The sequence below is a fragment of the Cyprinus carpio genome, chromosome B24 (assembly GCF_018340385.1).
Source record: "Cyprinus carpio isolate SPL01 chromosome B24, ASM1834038v1, whole genome shotgun sequence".
NCBI classification, from domain to species: domain Eukaryota; kingdom Metazoa; phylum Chordata; class Actinopteri; order Cypriniformes; family Cyprinidae; genus Cyprinus; species Cyprinus carpio.
In genome coordinates this window covers 20,124,996-20,140,582 of record NC_056620.1, presented here as the reverse complement: position 1 = coordinate 20,140,582, position 15,587 = coordinate 20,124,996, and the positions used below count along the sequence as shown (strand labels likewise).

General features: G+C 33.1%; 1 protein-coding gene across 1 annotated transcript in view; it reads left to right on the top strand.

Moving 5' to 3' along the window:
- spidr (scaffold protein involved in DNA repair) overlaps positions 1-15,587 on the top strand; it is a 50,744-nt gene that overhangs the window by 34,551 nt on the left and 606 nt on the right. Inside the window, exons 12-18 of the mRNA XM_042751976.1 lie at positions 2,292-2,379; positions 3,216-3,347; positions 4,180-4,239; positions 7,471-7,672; positions 10,241-10,372; positions 12,248-12,338; positions 13,776-13,890. Of these exons, the coding sequence (XP_042607910.1) occupies positions 2,292-2,379; positions 3,216-3,347; positions 4,180-4,239; positions 7,471-7,672; positions 10,241-10,372; positions 12,248-12,338; positions 13,776-13,890 (820 nt within the window). The remainder of the gene's footprint in view (positions 1-2,291; positions 2,380-3,215; positions 3,348-4,179; positions 4,240-7,470; positions 7,673-10,240; positions 10,373-12,247; positions 12,339-13,775; positions 13,891-15,587) is intronic.

Here is a 15,587-nt window from a genome sequence, read left to right as displayed (position 1 = left end):
GTAAATAACATCTTAAATTCTAGTCTTTTCTTCACATAAAGCTAGTGAATGATGGTTTTAGAGTGCTTGAAATTCAGTGCAGAAGTCATTTAGACTGCTTTCATGGTCATTTTATCACATCTTAACAGTCACAGTTCCTAATTTCCACTTTCATTGTATGTAAAACAGCAGCCTGGACTTTATGACTAATATCTTCTTTTGTCTTCTATGGATGTACCTCATTTGGAACCGGTGATATTTTATTATCATATATATACTATTATAGTTTTGATAATGTTTATTAAATTAGATTTTATTTTTAGGTTTAATATAAATTTTTTAGTTAATTTGTAGTCATTTTATACTTTTTGTCAGATCTGTTTTATTAGTTTTTTTTTATATTACTATTTAGGTTTAATTTATTTTTTCGGTTTTAGTTTTTATTTATTACCAGTTAGTAAATTTAGTCAATTTAATCCAATAGTTTAATCAAATATTTAAATATTATTTCGGCATTATTTCTATTTGCAAAAATAAATGACAAAATGTGAATTTTTTGGTTGAACTACACCTTAAATAAATGATTGTGTGCATGTTTGGATCAGTTATGTATAGGGAAAGGCTCTGTATCGCACCTTCTTAAATTGATCTAGCTCATCTTATCTGTTTCATCTTGTTTTTTCTAATTCTGAATGCTGTTTCAAGAAAAATCTACTTTTTAAAAGTTTTTAAATAGTCTAATAAACCTGGCATTGTTGGCTCTTTGACAAATTGCTTTGTTCCTCTTTTGTTAGTCACTCTGGATAAAAGCATCTGTTAAATGCATACACGTAAAACCAAAATACTCAGGGGGAAAATGTTTTTTTTTTTGTAGTTTATGCTCAGGAATAGGCAACTTTCTTCATAAATGAACAGTATGATTGTCTGCACTGCAAGACATAAGACCTATGGCTTAATTTCAGTCTCATTCTCTCAGTATGTACTAAGCTCCTCTTGAGTGTTTTCAGCGAGGGCTCGTCCCGCTGGACTGGATGGGGCGGTTGAGCGGGTCAAGGGAAGAGGTGAGGGGGAAAGGAGAGCTAGACTGTGATTGAGACAGCTGTGGAACTGGTTGTGAGTGATCAGATCACACTGCACTGAGGCACACACAGGGTTCAAGAACGCTTTTTAAGCTCCACTAAGGACATTTTATTCTTGCGATCTAAAATTCTATCTATGTATGGGAGCTTTTAAGAATCCCAAATCTGAAAACAGCCATATGGCAACTAGAACACCCTATATATATACTATTATAGTTTTTGTCATTATTTTGAATGAGCTTTTATTTTTATATTGTTAACTTTCTTTTTAATTTCTGTTTAACATTTGCAATTTTTTAATGTGCTTTTGTAATTTTTATTACTTTTTAAAATATTACTATTTAAATTAATATTTTTAAATATTAATATTTTTTGTGTTTCTTTTTACATTTTCAGATTTCTTTCTTTTTTTTAATTTTAGCTTAAATTGTAAGTTTATGCTTTTGCCATTTATTTATTTATTTATTTATTTTTTACAAACATTACTAGTTATTTTTCTTATTATATTTTCAGCTTTCTTTTTAATTTTAGCTTAATGTTTGGTCATTTTGTTATGTGCTTTTTCTATTGGGTTGTTTTTTTATTTTTGTATTATTTTGTATTTATTATTATAACTATTTAGATTAAATGTATTTTTATTTCAGTTTTAGTTTTTATTTCCAGTTTAGTGCTTATTTCAGTTAGTAGCCAAGGCAACATTTCTAAATTTCCTTTAGTTTTTCATCTAAAAATTTTAATGTACCAAAAAGTAAAAAACAATCAGTTATAGCATAGTTTCAGTTTTCGTTAACGATAATAACCCTGGTACCTACTTGCGCCATATCTGTTGTAATTGTCATGTTGTGGGAGTGTTTATCTGTTAAAATAACATTTGGCCTGCCAAATATTAAATTATCAGCATTTTGAATAGTGATCATTTAATTCTTGAATGTTTTAATGACAGATTATTTACCTGTGTGTGTGATTGTGTGTGTGTGTGTGTGTGTGTGTGTGTGTGTGTGTGTGTGTGTGTGTGTGAACAAGCCTCAGCCTGCCAGTGAAACTGATCTTGTATCTGTCAGCAGACACTTTTTGGTTCCAACAGAAGCTCAACTTGGCAGCACGTCAGTCCAACCAAAGCTAATGAGACTGACAGTGTATACGCTCAACCTTTGGCTCCCGTGTTTCTGGAAGATTCAGAAGAACATTCAGAGATTGAAACCTTATTTATTTTCCTCTCTCTTCTCTTTGCAGATGTTCTCTGCTCTTCAGTATGATTGACAGTTTGTGGCCTCCTCCGGTTGATCCAAAATCTCATGACGATCTTCTGCGGTCTCCCAGTGTAGGTTTTCAGATCACATCGTAAATCACAGCATTGTTTACTTCATATTTATCTCGCACGCCTCTTGCTTCTGGAAGATTCCTCCTGGATAGCGGCAGTACAACGTCAAAACAACCGCCGTGCTGCATTCTTAACCAAAGCACATATAAATAAACCTTCAGAGCTAAAAAATACAAAATTACTCATTAGCGGTGGTTGCGAAGACAAACATTACTGCAGTTTCTCATACTAAGAGTTAGTGATTTAAACAAACCCCTGATGCTGAGTATTAAACTTTGCGGTGCGACTCGTCCCATACCAGATATGAATTTATGCTTCAGATTTTCACCTAACAGGCAACAAATCCCTTAGACTTACACTGAACGAGAGACCTAGACATCAGAATGTCATGAATGTCAACTGTATCTCGCCATTAAAATCTGCTTGTTTTGTAGATAATGTGTTGCTTGGGACAGATCAGTAGTCACATTTATCATTATTAGGCCTTTTTTCTGCCTTGGGTTTAAAAAAGGTGCTTTAAAGGAACCATTTTCTACTATTCATAGCATTTTAATATCCTTTAGTATCTTGAAAGACTACTTATGAACCTTCCCTAAACCTTCACCAAAAACCGTTGTATTTTTTCATCAGAGTGGGCTAAGTAATGTAAATATATGCCAATCTAGGCAGTCATATGTTAATGAGCTTAAGGTGGTTTCTGAATGAGTGTTTTTGCTGTTTTGTTTCTATAAATAATCTAAGTTGACTGGGAAGGGAGCTTTACTTTGGGTGACAGAGATAAATGGTATTCGTCTATTTCCATAAAATGAATAGTCAGGCCAGTTTTTGCTTTCCAGGATCGAGTCCCACCGCCCTGTTTCTGCTATAGGCTGAGCATCCAGCTGGGACACATGGTTCCGTTATCAGGACAGACTGAATCTCCACTGTACCGACCACCTGTACTTCAGACTCTAAGAGAGATCCTCCAGGTGCAGCACTCAAAATGACAAAATAAACAGATTGACAGAAACCTCTTTTAGAAGACATGCTTAAAAAAATAAATGACAAAATAAAGAAAAACCTGGAAATATCAAGGAACTTTGAGATTTTTTTGTAATATGTATATACATACAAATATATATATATTACAAAAAAATATATATATATATATATATATATATATATATACATACACTTGAAGATTTTTATGTATATATATTTTTTTCTAATTATGCTGAGAACAAAAATAAATACAATAATTAAAAAAAAAATTCTTTATGAGTGCAGCTATTATATCATTTTATATATTTTTATATATAATATTTTTAATCAATTATAAAGATCATTATCCAGTAATGTTAATTTATTGAAAATTAATTGGTTGAAAGGTGTGGAACAGTGTTATTTATATTATTTTAGCATTATTTATATACATTTGTAGTTTTAATTTTGAATGAGCTTCAGTCTTTATATTTTCAGTTTTCATTTTAATTTTAGTTTAGATTTTAGTTATTTTAGTGTTATGTGCTTGTCATTTTTAGTAGCTATTTTATTTGTTATTTATTATTTATTTGTATTATTTATTATTTGATAAATATTTATTATCTATATATGTAATATTTATTTTTATTTTGATGTATGTTTTTCATCTGATATTTATATTTTGTTTTATTTCAGCTTTGTTCAGTTAATGAAAATGATATTTAATAGTTTTAGTTTTTTTTAACAAAACCAACAGTGGTGTGCAAACCATGAAATAAAATAAAACGTTATTTTAATGTACAGATTTTTGAATGATAGTTTCTTTCTTTGTTTTTTTAGGATGAATCTTCGAGGCGTCGTTGCAGCTTTCGGGCCACTGTGGTTCATAAACAATTACTGGTAATGTTTTCTCAACCTGTTTTTAACAACAAATGCATAAATCAGATCATTTTTCATCACAGCTATATCTTTGAGGGATGCCTTGGCATGCCTGGTTTAAGGAGTGTGGGAAATAGTCCTTAGCTTTGCCTATAGATTGTCTTAAGAACCCACCGTAGCTGTTTTCCCAGCACATCTGCCAAGTCTCCATCCCTCAGGGTTGCTTCCAAACTTTACACCTTTGGAAAAGCTTTTGGAAAGCTTTACGGGCTGTTTGACACAAGCTTACCGTAAGTGACATCATCCATTGACAATCTGTTTGACTTATCTAGCAGACCCTCAGACTTTGGACTTTGATAACCTGGGATTTATTTGTAGGAGGTTAAGGGTCATGTATACACTCTCGTGTGGATAGTAGATTAACCTTTTTTGTTTTGTTTTGATTCGCTCTGTTTGCTTTGCTATTGACATTGCACATCTACGTAGGTGTATAAAGGAACACCCTGTCTGGGAAACTGCCCCTAAAGCATTTTTCCTCTGATAATGACAGATTTATCTCTTTATAAATGAGGCAAAACAATTGAAGTTTTATTTAGCCTTGTGTATTCAGTTTGATAAACACCAATATTTTCCACAAATTTGCTTATACATGAATTACAAAACAATCAAAAGGCCAGTATCCCTCTCGTAATTAAAAAATAATATAATATAACATAATATAATATAATATGCAGGTAATATAATATAATATATATATATATAAAAAAAAAATATTATTATAAACACATTTTTATCTTTTCCGTTTTTCTGAGCAGCTTTTTTTTTTATGTGTTACGTCCCAAAATTGGGCCGTAACATAGTATTACCTAATATATAGATTATTTTGTCCTATTGAAAAATTATAATAATTTCTTTCATTCTCAATTTTTTGCACATGATATATACTCAAACTTTTACACAATTTTACACAATATTTTTTTGTCTACATATTTGAAAAGAGAAAATTGTATTTTTAGGGTTGTGACGAGACACTTATCCCACGAGACGAGACGAGACACGAGACAAGATTTTTCGACTTTTTTAAAGAAATCCTCAATGATGAAATATATAGGAAAAAATTGTCTTTTATTCAACTGAAAAACACAAAATGTAAAAAAAAAAGTAGGTTCTTTTTGATATCAGATTGTACTTTATGAAATCAAATATTTATTTTAATAAATTTTATGCAGGTATAAACTAGGGCTGGACAATTATGGCCTAAAATAAAAACCTTGATTAATTGAACATTTTACCTCGATTACGATTAATGAACGATTATTTTGTTTCTGGTTTTTTTTTTTTGCCCTCATAGTTCACTGACAAGGTTTGTACTGTAAATATGATTAACTATTAAAGGTGGGATATTTTTTCCTATTGAAAGAGAGATCTGACATCATAGCTCTCTATCAGCAGTTATTTTATCTATGTTCGTAACATTTCTTACAGATTATTGCTTGGTGTAAGAGATAAATAAAGATCAGATAAAGATAAATTAGCACAGTACCAGTACGAGTGATTGTGTGTGTGAATTAGTCATACCGTCTCTATATAAATTGTGAAGCTGTGGGTTGTAAATAGCCTAGTTCCTTCAAAAGTAGAAAAATATGCTATAATAAGTTTTGAGATTCTAAGCTACTTAGTGATAAATCACAGGACAGCGCTGACAACTAGTTTCTGCATTCCTCTGTGCGTGCGATCTTCACAGCTACTGTTTATATGAGTGTTTGTCCCACAATGCAGCTGCACGAACATGGTAGCTCGATTTAATAATACACATCCGATCGTCAAATCGCTTGAATGTCCAAACCATAAAACAAATACAACTGACAAAGTTAAGTGAAGACGCAAGGCTCACCGCTCGCGCGCCATCACTATGTGTTGAACCGGCGTTCACCTCCGTGCTTTGCTTTTATGCCACTGACTGTACGGGGCAGAGTCATGTGGCTACACGCGGTAGTATGATTTTAAGGGGGAAGTATTAACAGGATTAAAAAAAACAAAATAACCGACATGGGAAAATTACGTGAGTTAGAGGTTCTGAATTTTGGTTTCGATTACTTTTCGATTAATCATCCAGCCCTAGTATAAACAACATGTAAACACTGCAAAAGGTTTTGCCACAAACTCAACTGACAGGCAAGTAATTGCACAAAATTATTTATCATGTCTAACTATTTGAATGCATAAACAACTAAATTTATTCATTTTATTTTTTCTTAAAGTAGCTTTATGAATTTTTTTCCCCCTCAGAAATTTTGTTATGTATTTAGATTTTTCTGGTTATCAAATGAAGGCATAAAACATTAATTTCATCATTTAGAATTTAATTATTGTAAATTAAGCAAACTTTATTTTTTGGCGAACAAAGGAGATTTACTATTAAAATTAAAACATGGAGGAAATTGTGTGTGATTATTCCTTTAAAATAATGTTTGTTTCATTTTAGTAGTAGTAGTAGTAGTGGTAGGCTGTGTATATTCTATTGTCGTGGACTTTTATTTTGACGGGTTGCTGTGAATACCTTTACAGTTCTGTATATGTGATATGACGCTAATTTTACTTAAATCATACGGTTAAATGCTCATGAAGTGACTCTCAGAGCAGTTCTGATGATGTTGTTCATGTGTTTACGTCCTTATTTAGTGAGACGGCAGACGCTGAAATCACCGCGAGCGTCACGCGCGCTTCCATGTGTGTGCCGTGCAATTATTCCGCGCAAATCATTACAGAGACACGCAGAACAAGCAGGATTCATATTTAAATCGACTTTTGCAGCTTTATATTTACAGATACTCGTCCACATCGTGATTTGATTTAAGTGTAATGACCTACTTTTGGTTAATTAATTCAAAATTTTAGAAATTCCGTGACATTCCGCATTAAATGGTGAATTCTGTTTTTATGACTGGATAAAGACTTCACTGTGTAATTTTCCCGCTTATCATGCGGCCACTTGTCTGATGTGAACATAATATCTTACATACCTTACATTACATAGCACCACTGGTGAAAGGGCCAGTGTAATGCAAATATATCTGAAAGGTCTGCATGAGGATATAGTCACCTTCTCGTGAGACCAGTCAGATCTCGTCACACCCCTATTAATTATATATTGAAAGGCCTATTCCAGTGCTAATCTTAATATCTCAAGTCAGTTCATGATAATTTATTGGATAAATTTCACTGATTTGCACATGCATCTTGGTCTTGCAGAGCTCAAATGCAGGCGACAGGGAGATGCTGCTGTTTGTGACAGATCCCAGTCTCCAAAGGGAGCCAAACACAGACAGGAACAGGAGAACCATAGCTGTGTGTCTGAGCTCGTCCTGCCTGATCCAGAGCTCAGTCACACAGGCCCTGGACGCCCTGCGGACACAGCCTGTTCTGATGTTCAGAGACGCCGTGGAGGAGAATGGTATTTCACCTGTTAGACATACATGAACACATCAGCTGTCTGAATGTATTGTCTCATGCACAGCTTTTTATACTGACACTGTGCATTTCAAAGGATTTGCTAATTACTAGTTCAGTCAACCATAATGGTAGTAATTCTGAAGTATTATAATTAACAGTGCCTCTGATAACTGGTGCCTCCTTGCAAATCATAATTGTAAAGCCAGTTATATATATATATATATATATATATATATAAATATATATATATATATATATATATATATATATATAAGGGATAATGCACGTCTAACTAATTTTAATGCTCGACGTGGCCATGAATCACCTGACGCGAAGTGTTTTTCTGGAATGAGTCTGTCTCAGTTTGTTCTGTTTCTTCATGTCATTCTAGACAGACTGGATGATGATGAGGTCAGATCTCTGTGTGGAGAACTGGCTGTTTAGGGTTGGGAATCGTTAGAAATTTTCCGATTCCGGTTCCGCCTAACGGTTCCGGTTCCAGTTCCGGTTCCATTAAAAATCATTAAACAACTATTAAAAAAATTGTGGTAAGGAAAAATGCACAATACTCAACTACTCAATGCTCAATACTGTTTATTACTTACTGTCAACTTAATTTAAAGGTTGGCAATGTCAAAATTCAACATATATATTACAGTATACAAATTTTCCGGTTCTGATTCCATTTAAATGAACTATTATTATGTTTTGTACTATTTTACCTTCATTGAAAGTAGTGTTGCTGGAAGGTAGTAAATAATATTGAGTAATGCTAGTTCATCAATCAGCGTGTGCTTCAAAGTTGATGTTTGTTACACTATCAATAACATTTTGCTTTTCAAGCAGGAATAAGATGGTTGGCCAAATAGTCCCTTGAGGGCTAAGACACTTGTTCATGTCCCTAAATTAATTAAATATACACTGTTATACTTATAACCATGTATACACACACTCCATAAAGCCCCTATTTTACAAATAATAATGCAGTCAAGAGATGGTGTGATGCAATGAGTGGTTTCCACATTTTTAAACATTTAAAATGCATGAAAATAAATATTTTCTATCACTTTGTTTATCACTCTTGAAATGACCTGTACACTAAATAATCTAACCCTCATACTTACATAACAAAAGCAGTATATTTATTTAGTGGTCCAAGATGAAGTCAGGCAGGTACATGTACAGTCAGACAAAACAACGTGCAGTTATCAAAGGCGCGAGTGCGCGTACAGTCGTGAGAAACATGTGTTCGGCAGTTAAAGACACAACGTGGCACGCACATCTGTGGAGTGCGCGTTATTAGAAACAATGTGCTCAATAATTAAAGAGGCAGGTTGGTGTTTCTGTCATTTGGTTTGTGACATCCTTTACGGAAAACACAGAATTGTCAGAACACCAGCGCAAGGCTGCTTACAGCGCTTGGTCACGTGTCGCACCAGAACCACTTAAACAAACAAAACTCACAAATATCTCACTCTTCTCAAAAAACACAAAAACAGAACCGGTTCTGAATAAGAACCGGTTCTCGGTTCCCAACCCTACTGTACTCAGACAAAACTCTCACTGGTTTATTACAATTAATGGCAAAATGAATGTTTGGAAATGTATACTGGTATTTCCTACTGACACACTACAACAAAACATAGAAATAACTGACTTGTGAAAATACTAGTGGCCTAAGACTTTTGCACCATACTCTCTCTCTCTCTCTCTCTCTCTCTATATATATATATATATATATATATATATATATACACACACACACATACTCACACAAATAGCCATACATATCACATTTTGTAAATCTGCAATTAAAACATCCTGATTTTCTGAGTTATTAAGATTAACAAAAGCTGAAACAAAAATCAAAACTATAAAAAAAATTTACTTTAGATTAAAATCTAAAATCTTTTCATTTCATCTAGTCGCCAAGGCAACATTTCTCATTTTAATTTAGTTTAACGTGATGAAAATGAATACAAACTATACAACAAAAATAATAAACAACGCAAAAATTATCTACTAGTTTTAGTTAAAACTTTAATTTAAATAAACAGAGAAACAGAAAATCTAAAAATTAAAACTGATTCAAACTATATTAGTATCTAAAAAATACTAAATACACTGATTATAAGGTATTATAGTGAATTATACATTGTGACATTATTTTCATGACAATCATTACTGATATGTGAAAATAATAGTATTAAGTATAAGTTAGAATAAATAGTTGTATATTTTACATAATGCATTATATACATAATAGTAGCATCTATTTAAGTAATTAATTAAAAAAAGTTTTTGGGGTGAAATATGACCTGGACATGTTTTCTTGAGATGCAGCCACAAATGCTTTATAATGCATTAAAAAAAATCAGTTTTTAAGGAAAAGTTCAACACTACTGAATGGAAGTCATTCAAGCTGAAAGTCTCTGTGGTTGCTTCTTCATGTCTGAACTATTTTGAGATTTAGAGGTTTCCTACATTAATCTTAGTGTTGTTATTTCTCAGAGCCATGAGTGTAGAACATTCCGTGACATTAAGCTACTGCTCCTTTTTCGTAAACCAGCTCAGATATTCTGCTGGGAACAGACGGTGATCCAACTGGAGCCAGAGGACTCATCCTTCTCCATACCACGGCCCATCATACTGGACCACCTGGGTCCAGAAACCCCCCCATACACTCTCTGCACTGTCACAGGTTGGTATATTCCGCCCACAGCCTCCCTTGTTTTTGAGGAGTTGGTACGAACCAGATCTCAGGGGGGTACAGCATGTTTGGCCATTTAAATAAAACCAGTTGTTTGTTGGCTCAGGCTTTTGTTCTTGATGTTTTGTTATGGACCTTCTTGTGGTTTGTTATTTGCTTTTCCTCCTTAAAGATCTTTCTCCCACATGTTGAAGTTGTCTTCTTGCCTGGTTTTGAGATATAAAAGTCACATTCTGTTACAAAGCGTTCTGTTCATTCCCTTGTTATATTATTTTAACTCATGCAAAGTGATGCCATCTCTCTGTATTTTTTCATTCTTTAAATGATCCACGAATATTGGCCATTTTCTTAGGATAAATAGTTTTTTAGAGTTATTTCTTTGCTTTTCAAATGTCATCAGTAATACCACATATCTAAAAATGTTGCATTTAGAAAATGTCTTATATTTGCCACTTGTTTTTTGACCGAGAGTCGTCCAGTTAGACAAGAAGAGACCGTCTGACATATTAATCCATTAAACACATAGGCCTACATCATATAGGGGCAGTTCATAACCAGCTATAAAGAAAACCGGGGAAAAAATGGCACAAATGTATGTGTAGTTAGTAGTTAGAATTTCTCTCCAATGTGTATATATATATATATATATATATATATATATATATATATATATATATATATATATATATATATATATATATATATATATATATATATATATATATATATATATAATACATTTAATTTTAATATAATAATTTTCCAAAAATTGTCTTGTGGTACAGAAATGGCATACTTTATCTTTACCAGAAAATCAACCAACAGACTTCTCAATGGATAATGAACATTTGGAATATTTTTAGAGAACTTTGAGTGAATATTGTGTAAAAAAAAAATTTTCATTTAATATATGACCTGCCCATGTTTTCATAATGCATTACAGAGTAAGATTAAATCTGTTTTAAGGAAATGTTCAAAGCTACTGAATGAAAGTTATTCAAGCTGAAATCCCTGTGGATGACCCAGGACATCAGGTGATAAATACAGATTCTATTATGTCATGTTATGTTTGATTTTGTCATCCACACTCAGGTTTCAAGCAGACATTATGTTTAGATTTTTCCATGTTCAGTTAGAGGATAGAAATGTGTTATTTGACTCTCCATGTTAGACTTTGAAACCCCTGAAGATAAGACAAATCATCTGACTCAAAAGTGTAACAAGCACAAATTATCTTCTGCAGTGGTCAGCAACTTCAGCTTCTGGCTGCGTGCCGGAGGATCCTCCAGAGAGCAGAGGTTCATGCAGGGGTCTTATCACTCTGCCTGTTTCTATTATGTAACACAGATGTGTGTTTGTGTGCCGCGTCTTACTGATTTTACGATGTTATTTGTCACATAATGTCCGTGCAGAGCCTAAATTTAAAATTCTCAGCAGAAGGCTGAACAAACAAAGTCATAGATTATGTGTTGATAATTTATTTGTGCTTAATGTTTCATAATTCATTTCTCAGTAGTAGGTCAAATCAGAAGGGTAAAAATAGCAGTGATGAGCTCATTTACACAGCAAGGAGTACAAATAACAGTGATGAAACTAATTCCCAAAGACTACATTCTGCAAAATAAATCTATGGTTCCATGAAGAACCTGTAACAATGATTCCACCGAAGGTTTCAAAAAATGGTCCCTTTTCACTGAACGTGAACCTAAAATGATTCTTCTATGACATTACTATGAAAACCCCTTATTGGAACTTTGATTTTTTTTTAAGAGTGCACATATAACAGTTGATGGTTTAAGTGATTTGAATGAAGTGTGTCAATGAAATGATTTTAATTCTGGGTAATTTGCTTATGGTAATGTGCAGGTGTGGTGGTAGCAGTGGATGAAAGCACAGCGTTCTCCTGGCCCACCTGCAGCTTTTGTGAGAGCTGCCGTTTAGAGACTCGAGAACATCAGTAAGTCCAAAGTTCTCCTAGAACTCTCCTCTAAGTCCAAACCGGTGAACTCTAAGACCAGAAACATTCTTAAGTGAACGTCAACCTACAGCATCTGTGTTAAGGATGGGCTGACAGACTAACGTCAGTTGTAAAAAACTAATGCCTACAGACATTATTAAAGCAGCATCACAGCTGCAAATTCCTGCTTGCGTCATCTTGTGAAATGAAGTGTTTATTGAGTCCCAAATGCTTTCTTTATTAAGAAGCCAGTTAGAAAATTGAGTTTTCCCAAAGTGCATCATAGGGGATGTTTTTGCGGCATTTTATTTTCTTCCCGAAGCCACAAAAACAGACTTGGAAAAAGCGATTTCCTCACCCTCAGGCCATCCAAGATCTAGATGAGTTTTTTTTTTTATCAAGCGAACAGATTTGGAGAAATTAAGCATTACATCACTTGCTCACCAAATGGATCCTCTGCACTGAATGTGTGCCGTCAGAATGAGAGTCCAAACAGCTGATTAAAACATTACAGTAAACCACACCAATGAAAAGCTGCATGTTTATAAGAAACAAATCCATCATTAAGACATTTTTAACTTCGAACCATTGTTTCCAGCTAAAATATGAGTCGTCTGTCTATAATATTGCTTCCTCCAGTGGAAAAGTTGTCTTGTCTGAATTAGCAGAGAAATATGCACAGATCAAACACTGTATACAAGCAGCAACCATCCAAAACATTTCTAAACAAATATGTTGTACTTTGATATGAGAGAACAACACTGGAGGAAGCATTATTATGAATTATGGACTGAAAATGACAGTTTAAATGATGCGTTTGTTTCGTACAAACAGCTTTTCACTTCTCAAGATGTTCAGTGATGGACTGGTGTGGTGTGGATTATTTAATGTTTTTATCAACAATTTGGACTCTCACTCTGACGGCACCCATTCACTGCAGTGGATCTAAATTTTTTATGTTTCATTCAGAAATATGTCAGATTATAGAAGTAAAAGGCTGTTGCTTGTCAGCTTTAAAAAAAGACACTCCTGTAATTCAACAGTAGATAATGGTGCTAGCAACACCAAGGTTATGGGTTTAATTCACGAGGAATGCATGAAAAAATATATGCCTTGAAATCCAATGCAAGTCCTTTGAATAAAAGCGTCTGCCAAATAGAATATACAGAATAATGGTGCTGTCCTGGAATGCTAAATGCTTGTTAGTCTTTTGCAGTCTGCAAGGTTGTTGACCCATATGTGTTCAGAGTTAATGCGTAAGACTCCATTTCACTGTGTTTAATCACAGCCCACCGCATGGCTAAATTGTTTCCTGTGTAAGAGTAAAGCTGAAGTGATGAATCATGGTGCCTTTGAGCCCTCAAACTGAAAAAGACACAACAAACATTTGAAAAACAGCAGTAAAAGTTGCATGTGTGTTGGTGTGCTGGTTTCTAGGAAAGGATTCCTCTGTTTAGCATGTGGAGCAGTGGTGGATGAACCCACCACAAAGATGCAGCTGGAGGTGTTTCTGAGCTGCTCCTCACTGAGCCACTGCACTGTCAAAATCAAGGTAAGATGCTTTCAGCTGCTGTATGTGGAACATTTTCATTCCCACTCTTGACATGTTGTAGTCATATATATGTGTCATTTATAAGTGAAGTGAAGTAGATAACAATTTGCATTAATTTAAATGATGTTAAATTTTCATTACTTTCAAAATAAAATCATGTCCAGTTTTTCTGCTATTACAGGAAAATCAGGTTGTTTTTTAATAGAATAAATGCAATACAGCAGACAGTTTTATGACATAAATGCTATCAGATTTAGATTTTTGTTACAGAAAAATCCAGGTACAGGTTTTTATTTTTTTTTAAATAGAATAAACTCAATACAGCAGACATTTTTATGCTATATAAATACTTTACAGTTTAAATAATTTACATTCATTTAATTTAAATGATATCAGATTTTCACTACTGTTACAGAAAAATCTGGTCCAGGTTTATAGAGTACAGTAAATACTAGTATGATATTGCATACTTTGTACAATCATATGCATTAATTTAGATGATATCAGCTTTTAACTACCGTTAAAGAAAAATCATGTCTATTTTGTTTTTAAAGCATAAATTACAGCAGACATAATATAATAAGACATTTTTATGATATATAAATTCTTTACAGTTTAAATAATTTGCATTATTTTAAATATCAGATTTTTATTACTGTTATAGAAAAATCGGTCACACTTTATTTTGAGGTCCAATTCTCATCCTTAACAAACCATTAACTATGACTTTTGCCTAATAAACTCCTATTTACTGATTATCAATCGTTACGAATGTATTTTGTTAAGTTTAGGTATTAAGTATGTAGAATATGGTCATGCAGAATATGAGCTTTATAAGCACTAATAAACAGCCAATATGTTAATAATAGGCACGCTAATATTTTTTGCACATAATGATAATGTGAATGGTATTTTTCAGATTATCACATCATATTTAATGTCATAAAATCATAATAGTAAGTTTTATTAATGTGAATATAAATATTGGGCTGAGATATGACGTAGACTACTTCATGACAGGTTTCATGTTTTGATTCTTTTAATTCTGCTCTCTTGAAAAACTGTATCTACATCTCACATGACATTAAAATGACGATCATAAACACTCAAGAAAGTGAAGCTAGCAGGATTTTATCACTCGTGCAGAAATGCAAATGTTTTTCATCTAGTGTTTATCTTTTTCTGTTTTATTTCCTGGAGTGTCACGTATTATGGAACAGATTTAAGAAGATATCTCTCATACGTTATCAGAAATGAGCTTCACCCACAGAACCAGAATAAAGTTTGGACCACTCAGTAAATGATGAGGCATGAAGGGGAAGTTTATATGTTCTGATCTTAAATGTAAATAAATTATATTTTGTCGATCAAAAAGAGTAATTAGTCAACACTGGTCTTGCCTTATGAGTTTCTGTGAGTTTTGTCTTTTATTGTTATTTTGACTTGTTTCTTAAGCACAAAATTTCATCGTCTTAAGTGTATATTAACAAGAATTGATTTAATACTAAGCCATTTTTATAATGCATTTAGTTTTCACTATGCAAAATAATTATTTTGTCTAATGCTGTCAAGTGTAAATGTCTCAAGATGCTTGATTTGATGAGGTCAGAGGGTTGATTTCCTGAGGCCTTCAGAGCCTTCATGTTTCATAGTTTTTTTTTTTGTTTTTTTTTCATGTTCCTGCCACATCATATGAA